We start from the raw sequence: 16,540 nt of genomic DNA, 5'->3' as shown, positions 1-16,540 counted from the left end.
CACACCTTCTTACCCACACCCCCCGCTGCGGGCTGCGTGGCTGCCCGCCCCCGCCCCGCCGGGCCGGCCGGTTGCGGGACTGCCTCACCGATGCGGGAAGCCCTGAGAGCCCCGTTCCATTCCGGGAGGGGTCAGCGGGGGGCGGCCGGGGGGACTGAGCGGGGCTTTGCGAGGGCAGGAGGGTTGGGGGGGGTGGAATTTGGGGGGGGTGGGGGGTTACTGGGTCCGCCCGGCTCTGTCCCCGCTCGTCCCGCCGGTCGCTCCCGGGGCTGCGGGGAGGGCCGGGCCGGGGGTGGGGGGGCTACCCTGGGCCCGCCGTCCCCCTCCGCACTTACCCCTCTGCGCCCCGGCACTGCTCGGGAGGCTGCGGAGGAGCAGAGGGATGGGAATTAAATAGGGAGCTCGGGAAGAAAAGAGGAGGCGAGGGAAGGGATCAATAACATCCAGCTGGCGAATGAAGACCGGGCCTCTCCCCTGCGCCGCGCCCCGGCCCACCACCGGAGCCTCTGGGCGCTCCGAGAGGCTTCCCCGGGGCTGGGGCCGTCAACCCAGCCGGGCTCCCGCATCCCGCAGCGGCTCGTCCCGGGGAGCTCCCGCTCTCGCCCCCGCCCCCGCGTGTCTCGGTGCCTCTCGCCTAATGATATTGCATCGATCGGGGGGTGTGGGGGGAGCGGGCGGGGGGCGCGGGGCGGCCGCATTACTCAATTATGTCGCACTAATTACTAAAAAGTCTCTTTCTTTTTTGTTGTTTGCTCGGTGCAAAGCTCGGCCGAGGGCAGAGTCCAGCGCCTGCCCCGGGGGGGGGGGCGGCGGTGCCGTGCGGGGGGGAGTGTGCGGTGAGCCGGGCCCGGGGACGCTGTGCGGGACAGCGGGAGCGCGGGGCAGCTGCGGGGATGGATCTATCAATGGGCGGTCGATGCACTATCGCCATTATTACACTCGATGAAACCCTTCCAGACGCGGCTATTTCATCCCTGGGTTGTTGCCCACCTCCTCCTCGCTGCGCACCTCGACATCCCCCCACCCCCAGCATCCTCTGGTGCCCCCAGCATCCTCTGGTGCTGCCCGGCTCCGGGCCCCCTCTGCCCACCCCTGCCCGGCTCTGGGCCCCCCCCGCCCACCCCGGCCTGGCTCCGTGTCCCGTTCCCTGCCTGGAAGCCCCCCCGCCGCCCACCTGGGTACCGGGCACTCTGCGCCCCACGCCAGAGCCCCCGGGACGCGGTTTCGGGGTCCTGCTCACGGTCCCCCCGGGCGAGGGGGGGAGCTGGGAGCGGGACACGGCCCGGGCGGGCCAGATTCCTCCCACATCCCAGCCGGGCCGGGCCGGGCCCGTGAGGGGGGGCAGGCGGTGAGGGGGGACCCCCCAGCTCCCCCCGGGTCATCCCCTGCCCACGGGTGACCGCCCTGCGCCCGCGTCCCGCCAGCTCGCGGGGCTGTCTTTTATTACATTGAGCTTTTAAGTGTCTTGGCGGCGGTGGGATGGGAGGGGATGGGATGGGATGGGGTGGGATGGATGGGTTGGGATGGGTGGGAAGGGGGGGGGTTAAAAGGCACTGAGTTCGGAAGGGATGTTAGTTTTTGCTGAATTTCTCGCTGCGAGGCCGGCTGGCGGCTCGGCCCTGAGCGGGGCCGTGGCTCCCGTCCCGCGGGGAACCGGGACGCACGACACACACCACACACACACCCCCCGCTGCTGCCCCACGCCGGAGCTCCCGGGCCGCCCGGGCGACCCTCGGCCGAGGGAGCCCGGCAGTGACCGGGGACAAAGCAGCCCCCGCGGGACCGGCGGGGCCCACCCACGGAAAACTAGGGATTTTATCTTTTATTTTCTCGGTATGTTCAATAAAGCTGGCGGAACCCGCACGTCCCGGCCCGGAGCCCTGGGCATGGCGGGAACCGCCCGCCGCCCCTCGGCTCGGGGCAGCGGGGCCGGGGCTGCTGGAAACGTGCGTGGGAAGGACACCGAGTCCAGCCCGGCCGGTGGCCTAAACCCGGCTCAAGTCGTCTCTTCACCCCATCTTCCTCCCTTTCCATTTTCCATTTCCATTTTCCCTTTCCCTTTCTCTTTCTTTCTTCCCTTTTCCCCAGTTCCCCTCCCCACGGCTACCCAGGGCCCCGGGGCGCAGCGCCATGTGCCGCCCCACGCGTGTCCCTGTCACCCCGTGCCAAGGCAACCCCCCACCTCCCGGTAGCCTCCACTGCCCAGGAACGGGGACAGGCGCGGTGGGGGTAGATGAGGGCAGCTAGGCCCTTGGGGGGGGACGGGGCGGGAGGGCAGCGGGGGGACGGGGCGGGGGGCGCTGGGGACAGGCGCATCCAGGGGTGGGGGCAGCCAGATGTGTGCAGGGGAGGAGGGGGTCAGCCAGATGTGCGGGGGAGCAGGTGGGCACAGTGGTGCAGCGCCGGGTGCGGGGGTTATCACTCCGGGCGGGGTGGGGGAGGGCAGCCGGTACGGGGAGGGTCACGCCGGTGCGGGGGTCACTCCGGTGCGGGGGGTGGCCATGCGTGGGGGGGGTCACCCCGGCGGGGCTGGGGGTGCGGGCGCGGTGCGGTTCCGCCGTGTACCGGGCGCCGCCGGCTGCGCTCCGCGCCCCCCCACCCCGCACCTGTGTCCGCCCCCCCCCGCACCGGGAGAGGTTGGGGGGGGTGGTGCGGCTCGGTTCGGCGGGGGGGCGGGGCGGCGCTGACGTCACGCCGCGGCCCAGAACGAGGCTGCCGGGAGCCGGCGGCCGAGGGGCGCCGCAGCCGCCCCGAGCGCACGCACAGCCCCGCACCGTGTTCCCCACCGCAGCGCACCGAGGCGGGCTGGGGCGGGCGGGAGCGGCGCATCATGCTGGCCTGACCGCGGAGCGCGGGAGATCGATCCCCCGAGTCTGAATTAATCCGGGCAGCGGGGGCGGCGGCGGTGGCGGTGGCGGTGGCGGTGGAGGAGGAGGAGGAGGAGGAAGAGGAGGAGGAGGCGGCGGAGGCGGGGGGGGTGGGGGAGGAGGAAGGCAGCGAGCAAGCGGGCGAGGCAGCGGCAGAGCCCGGCGGCCACCATGGAGCTAGCGATGGAGAACCTGGGCAGCCTGCACGGAGTCCCGCACTCGCAGCCCGCCGAGCTGCTGAGCCCGGCGCACGGGCGGCAGGGCTCCCACCGCAACCTGGTACCGCACGGCCGGCCCGCCATGGTCTCGGGCATGGCCTCCATCCTGGAGGGGGGCGATTACCGCACCGAGCACAGCCTGGCCGCCCCGCTGCACCCCGCCATGAGCATGTCCTGCGAGTCACCCTCCGGCATGAGCCTGAGCAGCACCTACACCACGCTGACCCCTCTGCAGCACCTGCCGCCCATCTCCACCGTCTCGGAGAAGTTCCACCACCCGCACCACCACCACCACCACCCGCACCAGCGCCTGGCCGGTAACGTGAGCGGTAGCTTCACCCTCATGCGCGACGAGCGGAGCCTGGCCTCCATGGGCAACCTCTACAGCCACTACCCCAAGGACATGCCGGCCATGGGGCAGCCCCTCTCGCCGCTGCCCAACGGGCTGGGCAGCCTGCACAACGCCCAGCAGCCGCTGGCCCCCTACGCCCCCGGGGGCCACTTGCCCAACGAGAAGATGTTGTCGCCCAACGGCTTCGATTCGCACGCCGCGATGCTGTCCCGGGGCGAGGAGCACCTGGCGCGGGGTTTGGCGGCTCCCAGCTCGGCCATGATGCCGCCGCTCAACGGGATGCACCCGCACGGGCACCCGCACGCCCAGCCCGGCGCTTCCCTCCTGGGCGAACGGGAACGCCAGGCCTCGGCCACCGGATCCCAAGGCGGTGGTTCTGGGCAGGTGGAGGAGATCAACACCAAGGAGGTGGCTCAGAGGATCACGGCCGAGCTGAAGCGTTACAGCATCCCGCAAGCGATCTTCGCGCAGAGGATCTTGTGCCGTTCCCAGGGGACCCTTTCGGACCTGCTGCGGAACCCCAAGCCCTGGAGTAAGCTCAAGTCGGGCCGGGAGACTTTCCGGAGGATGTGGAAATGGTTGCAAGAGCCGGAATTTCAGAGGATGTCGGCGCTCAGGCTGGCAGGTAGGGGCACGGCGCGGGTTTGCTGCCACGCACGGCCGCCCGACCGTGCACGGCCGCCCGCAAACACGCGCGGGGACCCCCTCGCTCGCGGGGAGCCATGGCGGGGCCGGCTCTTCCTGACCTGGGTTTGAAGCCTTTAGAAGAAAGGGAAGGAAATTATATTTAAGGCGAATTCCCCCTCCCCGGGCCTGCTCCTGCCAGGGGGAAACGAGGGGTCCCCGGGTCGGGGTAGCCCCCCGCCTCCCCACCGGTGATTCCCGCCCGCCGAACCGGCCCCTTGTTCCCTCGGGCGGATGCCCGAGAGCCGCCGGCAGGCCCCGGCCCACGCTCCCCGCCGCCCGTGGGTGCGGGCTGGAGCCGCGGCCGTTCGTGGAGCTCCTTCGCCGTCCGTTGGGCACCGGCGCTCGGTACCGGAGAAGGGCTCTGGGCCAGCCCCGCCGGGAACCGGGCCGGGGGAAGGCGGGCAACGACGGGGCCGCCCTCCGCTCCCTCCGGGGCACCGGGTGCCGCGGAGAGCCCCCGCCGCCGTACCCCCGGTTCCCACCGGGACACACACACACACACCGGCTGCTGTCCCGCAGCACCGCGGGTGCGGAGCGCAGTCCCCGTTCCCCGCCGCCGCCGCCCCCGGTGGGGCCGGTCCGGCCTCGGGCCGGGGCTTTGCTGGAAAAAATCGGGTGTTCTCTCCACGACCGCGCTGTGGCTGCGGGGGGGAGTGGGGGGGTGGGTGTCGGGGGGTCCTCCGCTGGGGAAAGGCCCGGCTCTGGGTGCCCCGCACCCCCCGCCACCCCCCTGGCACCCCCCGGCCCCCGGAGCCGCTCCAGCCCTTCCTCCCCCGGGGAGCTCCGATGGGCTGAAACGGGATGACCGTGGGGTAAAAAACGCGCGTGTATTGGGTTTTTTATTATTATTATTTGTTTGTTTTAAAGAAAGCCGAGCTCCCCGTGGGGCGGGCAGAGGCCCCGCGCGGCGAGGAGCCCACCGTTATTTATGGAGGAGAGCAGCGTTCATATGTATTTAGTGTAATTCAGTTGCTCTTTAATTAGGGCAGGGTAGTGGCATCTTTTAGTTCCAGTCGATGCCCTATTGAAAAGCAGTTAATAGAATGCAAATTGTTCCCAGCTTTACAAGGTTCTGGTAAATAAAGATTTAAACACTGCCGCGATCGGCCGTTTAATGCCCCCGTTGTTCGGGCTAATTGAGCGGCGGGTGGTTGGGTTTCGAGTCGCCAAGAATTGAAATAATAACTACGATGATGAGGATAAAGCTGGGACCGAGGCGGGGTTGGTCCCTGCCCGCCGGCCAGGCTCGGGCTCTGGCCCCGCAGCCATCGCCCCGCTCCTCCCGCCGCCTCGGGAGAGGTTTATTCTCCCCAAAAATGGTTTTTATTCCCCAGCGCCGAGTTTTTCTCGGTCCAGGAGCGCCTTGGAGGCGTTATGATGGAAATTAAACCACACACACACACACCCCCTCCCCGATTTCCTGGGGACAGAGGGGAATTTTTTGCTTTCTGCGAAGACAAGGAAAAAAAAAAGAAAAAAAAACACAACCCACCACCAAATCAACCACCCCGCCATGAATCCGCCTGCCTCGAACCCCGGGTCCCCACGCGGGACCGGGCCCCGAGCGGCCCCAGCCCTTTCTAGGAGGGGGGTGTTCCCCGCCCTCCCCGCGGCCTCTCCCGGCCCGGCCGCTTGTTCCCGGCCCCCGGCCCCGCTGCCGCCCCGCTCGGCCCCGCTTTCGTTTCGCTCCTCCCGCCGTTTCGTCCACCCGAGCCCGTCCGTGGGGCAGTTTAAGCCACTCGGGCTCAGCCCCCGGCCCGGCTGCCTGGAGAGGTGGGTTATATGGGAGGGGGTCGCCCTGGGGGGGGGTCCGTGCCCGGCCTCCCCGATCGGTGCAGGCCAATCCCCCCCGTGACCCGATCCACTCGGGGCCACCGGCCGAGCCCGCTCGTCCTTCCCCGGCCGCCCCAGCTGGGAAACTGGAGGAGGGCGGGGGGGCGGGCCGGACGGCTGCAACTCCCCCCTCCGGCAAGCAGGGAAGGGTCCCCTTTCTCCCTGGGGAGCGATCGGCTTTTTTCCCTCTCAGTGAAAGCAGGAAAAAAATTAAAGCAAAAATATTGTTAAACAGAGGGCATGCCCGGGGCGAGGGCTGGTCCCCTGTCCTGGGCCTGGTCCTGGTCTCGGTCCCGGTCCCGCCCGGCTGCCTGAGTCTATCTGATGGATTAGCCCGAGTCAGTAAATCGCGGATCAATAAACACGCCGGGCCCCTATAAATGGCAATTGCTGCTTTTCTCCTTTTTCCACTCCAGTTCCTCCCCCCCACCCCGCCGCCTCGTCCGCAGATGAACCATTAATTATTCAGCCGGGACCCGGGCTCCCCCCGTGGGCTCAGCAAAATAGGGGGATCCCACGGGGAAACATCTGGGTAGCAGCTGGCGGTGCCCGGCCCGGCCCCTCGAGGCCATCCATCTCCGTGACTCGCTGTCACGGACGCAGCACCCCCCCTCCCCCCCCCCGAGGTCTACAAGCTCTACAAACTTCGTGACACCCCCCCCCGAGGTGTGCGAGGACCCGTGGGTAGTGGGGAGCTCCCACCGCCGCACCTTTGGGGGGGTCCCTGTGCGGCGGAGCCGGACTCTGAGTTCCCACCCGCGATTCCCTCACCCGCCATCCCACTCCCTCGATGCCCGGAGCGGGGGCGAAAAAGGCATCGGCTTCGTTCTCGTGGGGTGACGTGGGAAAGGGGTGCGTCCCTGCGCGCCCATCCCCGCGTGTCCGCGGAGGGCGGTGGGTGCCCTCCCACCACGCGTGTCTGTGGGTGCGCTCGCATCCTGCCGGACCCCCAGCTGGTGGAAACCCCCTCCCGCCACTGATTTATTCCGACACTCAGGGCTAGGAAATTCGCTCGTGTTTATTACTCGGAAGGTGACAACGTCGTTGTGTCCCTTTCGCGACACGGTGGCTCCCCGCGTCCCTTCATCCTCAGCCCGAACGAGGCTGCTCTGTCCTCCTGTGTTTTTCCCCGAGACGCGTGTCTCTGCGGGAAATTCCTCCCCCTCCTTGCGTGAAGCCTTTGAGCCGCGGGTGGGTGTTAAGCCCGGCCGGAGGAGCCGGCCCCGCCGCGACCTGGTCGCTGCCCGCGCCCCCGGCGGCAGCGCGGTCCCCGCGTGGGCTCCGCGGCTGCCGGGGTCGGCTGGTTCTGCCCCAAAGCGCTTCTCGGGGCGCGGGGGCCGGGGGGAACCGGGGGGGTGTGTGCCAAGCTGCACCCCCTGAGACCCGGCCGTTCCGTCTTCTTCGGCATTTTCTTGCCCCTTTCCCCGCCCGTCGTTCTCTTTCTTTTCCCTTTAGCCCCCCCCGCCCCCCCCCCGGTTTTCGTTCTCCTCTTTTTTGTTTTCGTTTTCTTGTTGTGTTTTATTTATTTTCTTGTCGTGTTTTTTTTTTGTGTGTGTTTTATTTATTTTCTTGTTTTATTTTCTTTTCGTGTTTTATTTTCTTTTCGCCTTTCCTTTCCTTTCCTTTCCTCCTTTCTTGCTTCTTTTCTTTTCTTTCTTTTCTTTTCTTTTCTCTTTTCTTTTCTTCTTTTCTTTTCTTTTCTTTTCTTTTCTTTTCTTTTCTTTTCTTTTCTTTTCTTTTCTTTTCTTTTCTTTTCTTTTCTTTTCTTTTCTTTTCTTTTCTTTTCTTTTCTTTTCTTTTTCCCTCTCCTCCCCGGGCTTTCTCCTCCGAGCAAATCTCCACCGCACCACGAACAGCCGTTATTCAAAATCAAAATGAAAAACCAATCACCAAACTCACCCCAAAACTGCGAGCACGATCGCCGCACCGGGCCAAGGCAAATACCCCAGAGCTCTGGCAACGCCAATAATTAATGCCGGTAATTAATCCTGCGAACTAAGGCACAGAATTACCAGGGAGGAGAAATCAGGGACGAGATCGCGCAGCGTAAGACCACGGGAAGTGTATATAATTTTTTTTCACGAGTTTTTTTCTCAATTTCAGCCTCTTTCAAACGACTTCGGCCCGAGGACGGGGCCCTCCCCGCCGCGGCTGCGGCTCGGCGCTGCGGGCGGCTCCGGCGGGCAATCGCGGCCGGTTTCGCTGCTTTCGTGGCCGAGGCGGTGTCTATGCGAGCGGGAGCCGAGCCTTTCCCCGTCGTAAAGTGGGGAAAACGAGAGTTTGGGGCTGCGGGCGGCACCTCCCCCCGCGCGGAGAGTCGCCCCCGCGGGAAAACGGAGAAAGAAAACGAGAGAGGCGAGGAACCCCTTTTCCCCGTTGGGGAAAAAAAATTGTTTTTTCCTTAAATTTTTCTTAATTTTTTTTTATTATTGGGTTTGGGTTTTTTTTCTTTTTTTAAGCACGTTAATAACAGGCAACTTCTTCCGCCAGCGCGGGGCAGCCACCGCCGGCACCGCACCCCGCACCGCTTAACCCCGCACGGCGCCGAGCCCCGCACGGCCCCGCATCGCCAACCCGCACCGCGCCCCGCACGGTCCCGCATCACCACCCCACACTGCGCCCCGCACGGCGCCCTTATCAGCGCGGCGGGGCCGCCTCGCTCCGCCCCCGGCTGTTTCCCCGTTCGCTCCTAATCTGCACCACCGAAGGGGCCAATAAACCTCCCGTCGGTTAAATATTAAATCGGGGCCCCCCGTCCCCCCCACCCCAGGAGGAACTAACGTCCCCTCCCTGCGGGGTGGCAGCTCCAGGAACACCCCATGCATGTCTGTGGTGTCCCGCTTCCCCAATCCCCCCCTCCCAGGGCTCATTGCCATCCCGGGGGGACCCCCCAGCCCCATGGCAGAGCAGGCACCCGGTGACCAACGCGGGGCCTTTCCTGCCGCCTCCCCAGGTTGGAGCGCATGGTTTGGGCAGGGGTTTTGTCGGGTTTTTTTCCCCTTTTTCTGGGTGTCCAACACCGGGGTGATATATTTTTTTTTCTCTCCATCCTGTCAATCACCACTGAAACCATAAGGGAGAGATAACAGAGAAGAGAAAACTCTCAGAGTGACCTTTGAATCAATTTGAAAAACCTCATTTAACTGATAAGTCTTGAAAGGCCCAGAACTAATTTGAAAATACATCTATTAGAATCTCATTGCTGCTGCCTGGGAGCTGCTGGGAAGGTGTGCAAGGCGACTTCCTGGGGTCGGGGGAGCCGGGAGAGCAGGTTTAAGCCCTGGTCAACAAAGAGATTGCAGAGCTGCCTGCAAAACGATGGGGCTTAAACCAGGAAAGAAAATAAGAATATTAAAAGAAAATTGGTCCTTCTTCCCCAGCTGGTGGGGAAAGGGGAGATTACAGCATTTTCCTGCCATAACCAGGCACAGAGTCTGGGATTGCAGACAGAATATTGGATTTTTTTTTTTTTTCCTTAGTCCTCCAGAAAGCAAATCCAATATTTTCTCATTCTGCTCAGATGCGGTTGCAGGGCCAGGCAGCCTGCACCTCTGTGAGAGGGCAGCCAAGTCCCAGGAGGGGCCGCGGGGGGAGGCTCTGCCTGCACTCCCCTCGCAGGGGGTCCTGCCCAGCTTCCTCGGTGCCATCGAGCAAATGCCAAAAGTGGGGATGAACGTGGGGTCTGCCAAAGCGGAGGAAGGGGAGGAATGGTGAAAGGCAGAGGAAGACCAGAGACAGGGCCCGGGCACCTGTTTCGTGCCCTGGGAACACCCCACCATGCCCTGGGCAGGGCACCTTGCCTCCCCCCAGCACCCCTCTGGCATCGCCGGGGTGTAGAGGACCCAGACATCCCGGGCACACGGGGCTCCACAGGCGAAGCCTTCGCAGGGCTCATGGCAGGGCGGTGATGGCCAACATGCACCACCAATTAAAAAAAAAAAAAAAAGAGGAAAAATTTAAAAAAATAAACCCCACCAGAGCCTGGCTCAGAAGGGTCTGTGGTTCTGTGCCTGGGATTTGAAGACCCAAACTGTCCTCCCACTCAGGACCCTGGGGTGCTGTGCCTTAGGACGGGCTGTGTTTCCAGTAGGAATCACTGCCTCCCTGGGTGCGGTGGAAGCCGGACCCGTCACCTCCCAGCCCCAGCACCCAACTTTTCCCCAGCTGCAGGGGAAGTTTCTCCCTTGCCAACTGATTCCCTGAGGTTTCTCAGAAGGGCTGGGGGAGCCTGGCACCCCAATACTGAGGGAGACATTAGGCAGCTTCGATCTGCCCTACCCACCGCACCCGCACGGCTCTGCCCTAGCTCCTTTTCAGAGCTGAGCTGCCCCGAGGAGCACAAATCCTACAGCTCAGCATGGAGCTGAGGCTGCCCCATGCTTTGATCAGCACAGGATGTGTCCCATCCACCTGGGATGCGCTCTTGGCCGTCGCCCTCCACCCACAGTGGGTCTGGGGTCAGCCCCTGGCTCTGAAAACTGGTGAAAAAGGGAAGTTGGAGCCAAAAATTTTCTCCTCCAGCCCACCCATCTGCAGCCAAAAGCGATGCTGGGTGGGTGCAGCGGGAGCGATGCAGGTCTGTGCCAGGGCATTGAGGGGCCGGCGAGCAGCCAGCAGCAGGTTTTGGCAGCCGAGTGCTTATAACCGGCTCCGCTCAAGACAGTGGCCATCAAGTGGCAAGATTTTGCTGATTAAAGAGAAATTTAAAAATCTCATTAACACCTCAAATGATATAGAGCATCTCCAGCAGGATTAAAACCAAGGCGGGGTTGGACAGGCAAAACGGATGATGGATTTTTAAAACATTGGGGTTGTTAAAAAATAGCAAAACAAAAAGGCAACCTGGATTCTCTGTTGCTGCAAGGAGGGGCCAGGACATTAAAAAATAAAGACCCAATATTAAAAGCAAGAAATATTTGCACAAACATGGTTAGGATTTCAAGAATGACCTTAATAACTCTTGTCTTAACATATATATATCTATTCCGTTAGGGATGTGCTCCGTCACTCTAAGTCCGGGTGGTTTCTGCAGCACAAGGCGAGGAGGTGCAGAAATTATTTAAAAGGAATTCAATCAGGTTCAAGGTGTTTCTCGGGTGGGGCCTGGAGAAGACAATGCTTCACGGGAGCAAAAGTGGGGCTGGAGGTGCCTCATGGTGAGAGGACGGGCACCCACGGTGGGCGGGGTGCCGGCAGAGGTGATGGGCTGAGACTGGCAGGGCTGCAGTGAGGGTGTTCCAATTCCCTGGCCCCATCCTGCTGTGGGTTCTGACTTTTTGCCCCCTCATTGGGGATCAGTGACGGTCCTTTCCTTCACCTTCCCATCCCCAGGGTTTTGCCCCCAAGCTCTGCACTGGAGGACCTGGTCCCTCCAACCAAACCATGCCCTGATTTTGACTTGGTGTCACCGTGAGCTGAGTTGGGGGAGCTGGAGGTGGAATTTTCTGCCTGGCCTTTAACCAGATGCCACCACCGCTGCCCTGCATTGGACAATGTCCCCGCTGGGAGACCTGGACCCGCCATCCTGCCTTGGTTCTGCACCTCTGTGATTGTCCCTCTTCTTTTTCTGATCCCAAACCCAAGGTATTGAAATCACCAAGAGGGAGTGACCCCTTCGGGGACTGGGAAGCCTCGTCGCCCCGGGCAGGCTGGGGACGGCTTGGCTCTGCCGGCTTGGGAAAAGGAGCCCAAAAACCCCCGTGCAGGAGCCTGCTGAGGGGAAAGCAGGGGCTGGTTGTGGGAAGGTATTTGCTGGCACTGGCCGTCATCTCCTTGCTTGCAGAGCAGCGAGGGAAAACCCTGGCATCTTATAAAAAAAAAAAAAGAAAAAAGGAAAAGCAAATTGCAGCTTTTTCTGCTGATGGTGGTGGTGCCAGCAGCTGAGCCCAGGCCTTGGCAGGAGGAGGCAGCAAAGGGAGCAGGGGGTTGTGGCTCTCCCATCCAGGGCAGAGGAGAACCAAGGTCTCTTGCTGTTGGCATGAATCCAGGGAGCCCTAAATATCAGGGGCTGGTGGGCTCGGAGCGTGCTGGAGGGGCTTGGTGTGTGGCATGGCTCTGCAGGGCACAGCTGGGAACCCAATGCATCAGGTTTGGCTGTCAGGGACCCTAAAAAACCCGAAGGGGACCAAAATCAGGGGAAGTACCTCGTGCCAAAGTGGTTTTCAAAGGACTGTGAAGGTGATGGTCTCCCCAAGGAGCCTCTGCAGTGGTGCCCAGCATGGGGAGGGCCCAGCCCTGGGAAGCCGAGAGCCACAGCAAGACTGGCTCTGGCCACCGGGAATGTCCCAAAGCCTCGTCCCCCCTCCCCACACCAAGCGCCACCACGCAGCTGAAGGGACATGAGCCATGACTTGGTCGTGGGTTGACAAGATTGAGCATCAGCAAACCCTGCCATGCTTCAGTTTCCCCACATATGAGCATGGGGATGGCAGTGCTTTTACAGAATGTAGGAAGACACCAGTGCCAGGTAATTAAAGCCGAGGAGGTCAGTGATGCCATGTAAAAGGCCAAACCTTTAGGCTGGAAGATGAGCTCCGGAGAGCAATGCCCCTTCGTGGGAGCTGTGCTACCCTCGGCCAATGAAAAGCAGGTAATGAGCAAGCTCTCTCCATTAGGGATGAAATTGCAAATGTATTGGGAGCTGCTGACGGGCGATGGTATCAGGGGCTGACAGAGATATCAGCAGCTCTGCTTTGCTGCTGGCAAAAGCTGCTCCCACTGCAGAGCATCACAGACCCCGGCACCCGGCGCCTGTCACAGGGCTGGGGAGCGCAGCAGCACGTGGCAATGCCAGTGATGCCTGCAAGCAGCACACCATCCCTTGCAATTTCTCCAGAGATCTGGCCCTACTCTGTATTCTTCCCCCATCTTTTGAGCGTCCCTTGTCTGCCCTGGACCTGCCACCCCCCCAGATAAATTACAACCCGGGATGAGGGATGGATCCCGGCTGGATTTTGCTCAATGGATGGACCAGCGTCTGGCTCAGTTTGGCTCAAATATGATGCTCAAAAAAGCACTGGGGTTGGTGCTGTGATGGTTTGTGCTTCCAAATCCCCCCCAAGATGGGGGGGTCCCTTCCCCATCTGCCTCCCAACTCGCTGGGGCTGAGGAGGAGGAGAGAGGGTGGGAGAGTGGCACTGCACTGCCAGGCTGTGAAGTCACCCAGAGGGACCCAAGGCTTTAACAACAGGCTTCTGGAAATGGATCCGTGGATCAGTGTCTGCCTTTAGTTCTCTTTTTGGGGCCAAACCTCTGGATTTTTATGACATTTCTCATGCTGAAGGCAGTGAACCCCTACCCTGATATTCCCAGGGGGGCTCCTGCTGGACCCCCCCAAAGCCACTGACCTGCCTGCCTGCAAACACACGCAGCCAGAAGCGGGACCCATGCTTGATTTAGGGCATTTAATTTGCTTTCTGTCGCGTGTTTTTGGTGAGGTGGGTGTTTGCACATGCACCCGCGTTGCAGCTGGTTTCAGTTTGGCTGGGTCAGAAACAGGGTGACAAGAGGCGAGTTGAAGATGCAGCGAAGGGTGCAGGTATTGTGGGGTGCTTTGTGTGCCGAGAGAAGAAGAGTAATTGAAAAATAAGTCGTCCAAATCAGGGCATTTATTCAAAATGATGCTGATTTCAAACTAACTTTCTTTTCCCAGGGTCAAAAAACATCTCCCCAAAACTGAAACATCCTCTTGTGCCCCAAATTGATGATACCCAGCCACCCCTCTGACTTCAACGCCTCCAAGAAAAACCCCAATTATTTATTGGCTTTGATTTTTGGCACCATCGCAAGGTGGATGCCCGGGGATGGAGGAGGATCGGCCCCGCTCTCCGCATGAGGAGATGCGGCTTAATTGATACAGGCAGAGCCAGGATCTTCATCCCCAGGGTGCCCTTACGGCCCTGTCATCTCCCCCAAGGGGGACCTTGGGAGGATATTGGTGCATCAAGGGCCTCAGACGTTCCCCTTGGGCTCCTGCTTGGGAGCTTTTCTAGTGGAGTTCATGGGGGGTGATGATGATTTCATTCCAGCTGGCTCCTCTCACCCGTTGCTCTGATGCTCCTGGAGGTGCTGGAGCCCAGCCCGGGTACCCGGGGGATGCGGGCGGTGGGAGGGGGTGGCCCCCCGGCAGCGCCCCCATCACCCAGCAGTGAGAGACCCCCCCCTTGGCTGTCTCCTGCGGTGCAGAAATGGGAGAAAACAGACAGGGGGGGAAAGAGGGAAGGGAAGGTGGGGAAAACAAAGGGGCTAGTGGCAGCTGGGCATTGGGCTTGGACAGAGCTGTGACACCTGGCTTGGATCCACTCGCTCCTCTCCTTCCATCCCTTTTCTCTTTCTTCTCATTTTCTTTTTCTCTTTTTCTTTTTTTAATCTTTTCTTCTTTTCCTTATTTTCCTTTTTCTTTCTTTTCTTATTTTTTCTTTTTTATTTTCCTTTTTCTCTTCTATTTCTATTTCTATTTCTATTTCTATTTCTATTTCTATTTCTATTTTTATTTCTATTTTTATTAATTTTTCTTTTTATTTATTTTTATTTTTATTTTCCTTTCTTCTTCTTCTCCTCCTTTTTATTCTTCTTTTTTCTTTCTTCTCCTTTTCCTTTTCATTTCCTTTTCCTTCTTTTACTTTTCCTCTTCCTTTTATCTTTTCTTGCTTTTTTTCTTCTTTTTTTCCCCCCTTCTCTCCTCCTTTCTCCCTTGGCCCATTTTTCCCCCCCGCAGCTCCTTTCACACCCAGCAATGAGACCTGGCCAAGACAAACCATTCCCTTTAACCACCCCCCCAAACACTTCTCCCCAAGCCGTGCCATTACCTTTTGCTCTCCCACCTTTGGGCAGGAGCCCCCGGGGACAGTCAGCTCGAAGGAATGGCATCAGGGTTCGTCCCCCCTCCTCCAGCAGCCCCTTCTCCTTCGCCTCCTGCCCTGCAAACCTGCCCGCGAGCTCCCCACTGGTCACGTAGCCATCAAACTGATGTGCCAGCAATATCCAACACACAGTTAAAGCCACTCGTGGGCGTTTCAATAAAATCGACTGGGCAGGATCAATGGGCTGTGCCGGCCCCAGGCCCGTCCCTGCACATGGAGGGGGCAGGGGGCAGGAAAAATACGCAGGGCTGTGAAATGGGGGCGGTGGGAGCAGGGGAACTGATTAGAAATCCATCCCATACTTGCTGTGATTAATTGCTGCTTTACCAGAAGGAACAGCTCTGCGTGGGGGTCATTTTTAAAGGTAACGTTGGGAGGGGGGGAAGTTTCTCTGCCGTGTTCGGATGGGAGGAAGCAAAAGCCCTTTTTCTGCAGGAGTTTCTCTCCTGGCGGGATGGGGTTGGAGAGGGGTGGGGAGCAGGACCCGGGGGGCAGCGCCGGCGGGCACAGCCTGGGCTGGATGTTTCCCCCCATCCCCAGCAGTGACTTGAGAGTTGGGAAGGGCTGGGAAGGGCCGGGAAGGGCCCTCTCCAGCCGCTCGGGAGCATCCCCAGCTGCTTGCATCACACGGGGGGATGCCGAACCGCAGCCAGCCGGGATTGCCGGTGTCCCAGTGCCAGGAGCCTGTCGTGGAGCTGGCCAAGCTCCCAGCCAGGGAATCGCTTGACACTCCATCACTCAGCAGGGTCCAGGTTTCTGGCAGCTCCTCACCCTAAAACCCCTCCCAGGCGCTGCTGCCTGTACCCGGGCAGCCCCTTCATCCCACACCAGCGGTGAGGGTGCCCAGCCGGGCTCGTGTGTCCTCTCCCGGCGCTTGGGGGGGGTCTCGGTCTGTGGCCTGCTCTCCCCAGACATGCCCAGCTCAAATTAAAACATCATCCATCGTTACAGCAGCAGCACGTAATCCTTGGCAGATCAGTGCAATTACTCTGGGAAATACCTTGGGAGCTGAACTAATAACGCCGGAGTGGTGTATTAAGAGTCACTGGCTTAGTGCCGGCCGCGGCAGCCCCACATGTGTGGGGAGATGGGCTGAGCTGCCCCAGGGGGCAGTGAGTTCCCAGGGGGTGGGTGGTTGTGTGGGGAGAGGATGATGGCCTGTAGGGCAGCCGTGGGGTTGTTTGTGGGGCAGTGGTGGGGTGGTGATGGGGTAGCATGTGGGGCAGCAATGGGGCAGTGTGTGGGGCAATTGTTGGGCAGTGATGGGCTACTATAGGGGGTGATAATAGGACTGCCGTGGGCAGTGATGGGGCAGTGATCATGGGCAGCCGGGGGCAGTGGTGGGGCAGGCGGAGGTTCCCGCCCTGCAGCCGGGCCGGGAGGTGCCATTCCCGGGACCGCCTGGCCCCGCCCCCCCCGGGAAGCGGATGGACCGCTCCAGCCCGGCACGCCCCGCGTGTTCGGGACGGCTGGAACGGCCCATCGCGCTGAGCGGGGGGGGTCGGGAACGGCCCATCTCCCTCGTGGAGGGGGCGGCTGCACCGCGCCATTGGGCAGCGGCGGGGGGGCGGGGCGAGCCGTACCACTGCCACCGCCCCCCGGGGGATATGAACCCGTCCATCCGCCTGGGGGCGCCAGCGCGGCGGGGACGGCCCATCGTGGCTGCGGGGGGGAGCGGAACAAGCCATTCCCCCGCGCGGGGGGGCACCGGGCGGGCCCAGC

The 16,540-nt window shown here is 61.5% G+C and overlaps 1 protein-coding gene across 3 annotated transcripts in view; it reads left to right on the top strand.

Moving 5' to 3' along the window:
- Positions 1-16,540, top strand: part of ONECUT3 (one cut homeobox 3) — a 36,960-nt gene that overhangs the window by 1,937 nt on the left and 18,483 nt on the right. For 2 of the 3 annotated variants that reach the window (XM_075076907.1, XM_075076908.1), the window contains exon 1: positions 2,979-4,062. The exons of the other annotated variant lie outside the window; for it this stretch is intronic. In XM_075076907.1, the coding sequence (XP_074933008.1) occupies positions 3,039-4,062 (1,024 nt within the window). In that variant the 5' untranslated portion in view covers positions 2,979-3,038. Of the gene's footprint in view, positions 1-2,978; positions 4,063-16,540 lie in introns of those variants that run through there. 3 annotated transcript variants of the gene reach the window in all.

This window comes from Phalacrocorax aristotelis, chromosome W, assembly GCF_949628215.1.
Source record: "Phalacrocorax aristotelis chromosome W, bGulAri2.1, whole genome shotgun sequence".
Lineage (NCBI taxonomy): Eukaryota > Metazoa > Chordata > Aves > Suliformes > Phalacrocoracidae > Phalacrocorax > Phalacrocorax aristotelis.
This window is presented reverse-complemented; position numbering and strand designations above follow the sequence as displayed.